The following is a 1767-nucleotide window of genomic DNA, read 5'->3' as shown; positions in this document are numbered from 1 at the left end:
TACAAAAATACAGAATGTTATACATCGCGTCCGAAATTGCACCGTACTGTAGTACTTCGTCAGATCACAGGTTTGAAAAACATACTGTATACTGTGAAATAAATAAATAAATAATTCCCTTTTTACATTCATTATTACTTATATAAATATAGTACACTGTTTAATGTAGTGAGGGTGTAGATCACTCAAAAAAGTGTTATTTAGTGTAGATGTGTATAAGAGACAGGTATATTGGCTTAAGATAAGAAATTTTGTTTCATTGCTCTATGACATCGTGGAAATCACATTTTTCGTGAAATTTTCGGGATATTAAAAAAAATCGGGAGATATTAATAAAAATCGGGAGGGCGGGAGACGGCCCCCAAAATCGGGAGAAACCCGCAATTCTCGGGAGAATTGGGATCTCTGGCTTCTTGACCATGTTTATATCTTAAATCTTGAAAGAATTTCATTTAGCTTCAGGAATTGTATAGCTGACAAATTTTTGTTTTTGTAAATCTAAATTTTAAACGGAGTACTTACTCAGAACATTTCGATCCTTATCAGAGATCTTTATCTGACAGCTAGGTGTTATTTAGCTTGGTCCTGACGTCATCTGTTGATGATATCGTACACCTCCTCCGGATGTAGGTCGAAGGTTCGTCATCTATACAATTCCTGAAGCTAAATGAAATTCTTTCAAGTCTTAAAATTTCGTTTTGTTTTCATCTTAGACTCACTTTTTTAAATTGTTTTACACTTTTTTACTTAGATTGTCCGCTGCCAAAATGGAGTCCACCTGAATGTGAGATGGATTGTCCCGTGTGTTATAACAGTGGAGTTTGTGACGACAAGTCCGGTCAATGTATTTGCCCCGCAGGCTTCAAAGGAGAATACTGCCAAACATGTAGGCCTACAATTAAATTGAATTTAGATTTTAGTACTCGGTAAAACATTTTTTTTTCAATAGTGAATATATGAGAAATCTTAAAAGAATATTTATATGTCTTCCTATAAAATAAATTCATGATCCTAATATTGTAAGCATTTTTCTTCATAAAGTGTGTTATGTCATAACACACTTCATAAAGTGTGTTATTTTTTTTTTCGGTTTTCTGCTTTTTTTTTTACATTTTTCATTTATTTTTTTTTTTAAATTTTTTTTTTTTTTTTTTGTGTAGCTTGTGGAAGCAATAACTGGGGTCGTGATTGTGATGTTGTTTGTTCAACTGGAAATGATGAAGCTTGTAAAGGAAAGCTTTTTTGTCCTCCTGATCCATTCGGATGCACCTGCATCGACGGATATGGAGGCAATGATTGCAATACAGGTTTGATAAGTTTTTGGCCACTGTTTATAACCATATTGTTCTTTTTGTTCATCTAGGATCCTAGAAGCCTATAATGGTGTTAGTATTACCAGGGCCGTATCCAGCTTTCTGAATGGGTTGGGGGGGTTGGTTTTGTGAGCGAAGCGAGCAACTAGACTGGGGGCCAGGGGCCGCCAATGGCATTTTTACGTTGTAATAATTTTATTGTGTTAATCTCTATACCCAGTCCGATAAAATGCAACTTCAGTGAACACAGCGATATCCAAATATTACTACCGTACTCGCACGAATAAGCGCCCCGTTTGAATAACCGCCACTTCTAATGTGAAAATTTCCTTAAGTGCCCTGTTTGAATAAGCGCCCCCTCATAAGATTTTTCTTTTTAGCAAGTCAATAATCCAATCAATCCTGGGACTGTGGTTGTTGGCATGATTTGAGCTATAGAGTGGAAACACATTCT

General features: G+C 35.6%; 1 protein-coding gene across 1 annotated transcript in view; it reads left to right on the top strand.

The window, feature by feature from the left end:
* The window catches only part of LOC117106986 (multiple epidermal growth factor-like domains protein 10), a gene marked incomplete at its 3' end in the record, with an annotated part of 11945 nt that extends 10629 nt beyond the window's left edge, over nucleotides 1-1316 (top strand). The window contains exons 5-6 of the mRNA XM_033248504.1: nucleotides 752-886; nucleotides 1161-1316. Of these exons, the coding sequence (XP_033104395.1) occupies nucleotides 752-886; nucleotides 1161-1316 (291 nt within the window). The remainder of the gene's footprint in view (nucleotides 1-751; nucleotides 887-1160) is intronic.
* Nucleotides 1317-1767: the final 451 nt, after the last annotated feature.

This window comes from Anneissia japonica, unplaced genomic scaffold (genome assembly GCF_011630105.1).
Source record: "Anneissia japonica isolate Jap-2015-1 unplaced genomic scaffold, ASM1163010v1 scaffold12130_len34364_cov109, whole genome shotgun sequence".
Taxonomy (NCBI): domain Eukaryota; kingdom Metazoa; phylum Echinodermata; class Crinoidea; order Comatulida; family Comatulidae; genus Anneissia; species Anneissia japonica.
Note: the sequence above shows the minus strand (reverse complement) of the source record. Positions and strands in the feature narration are given on the sequence as shown.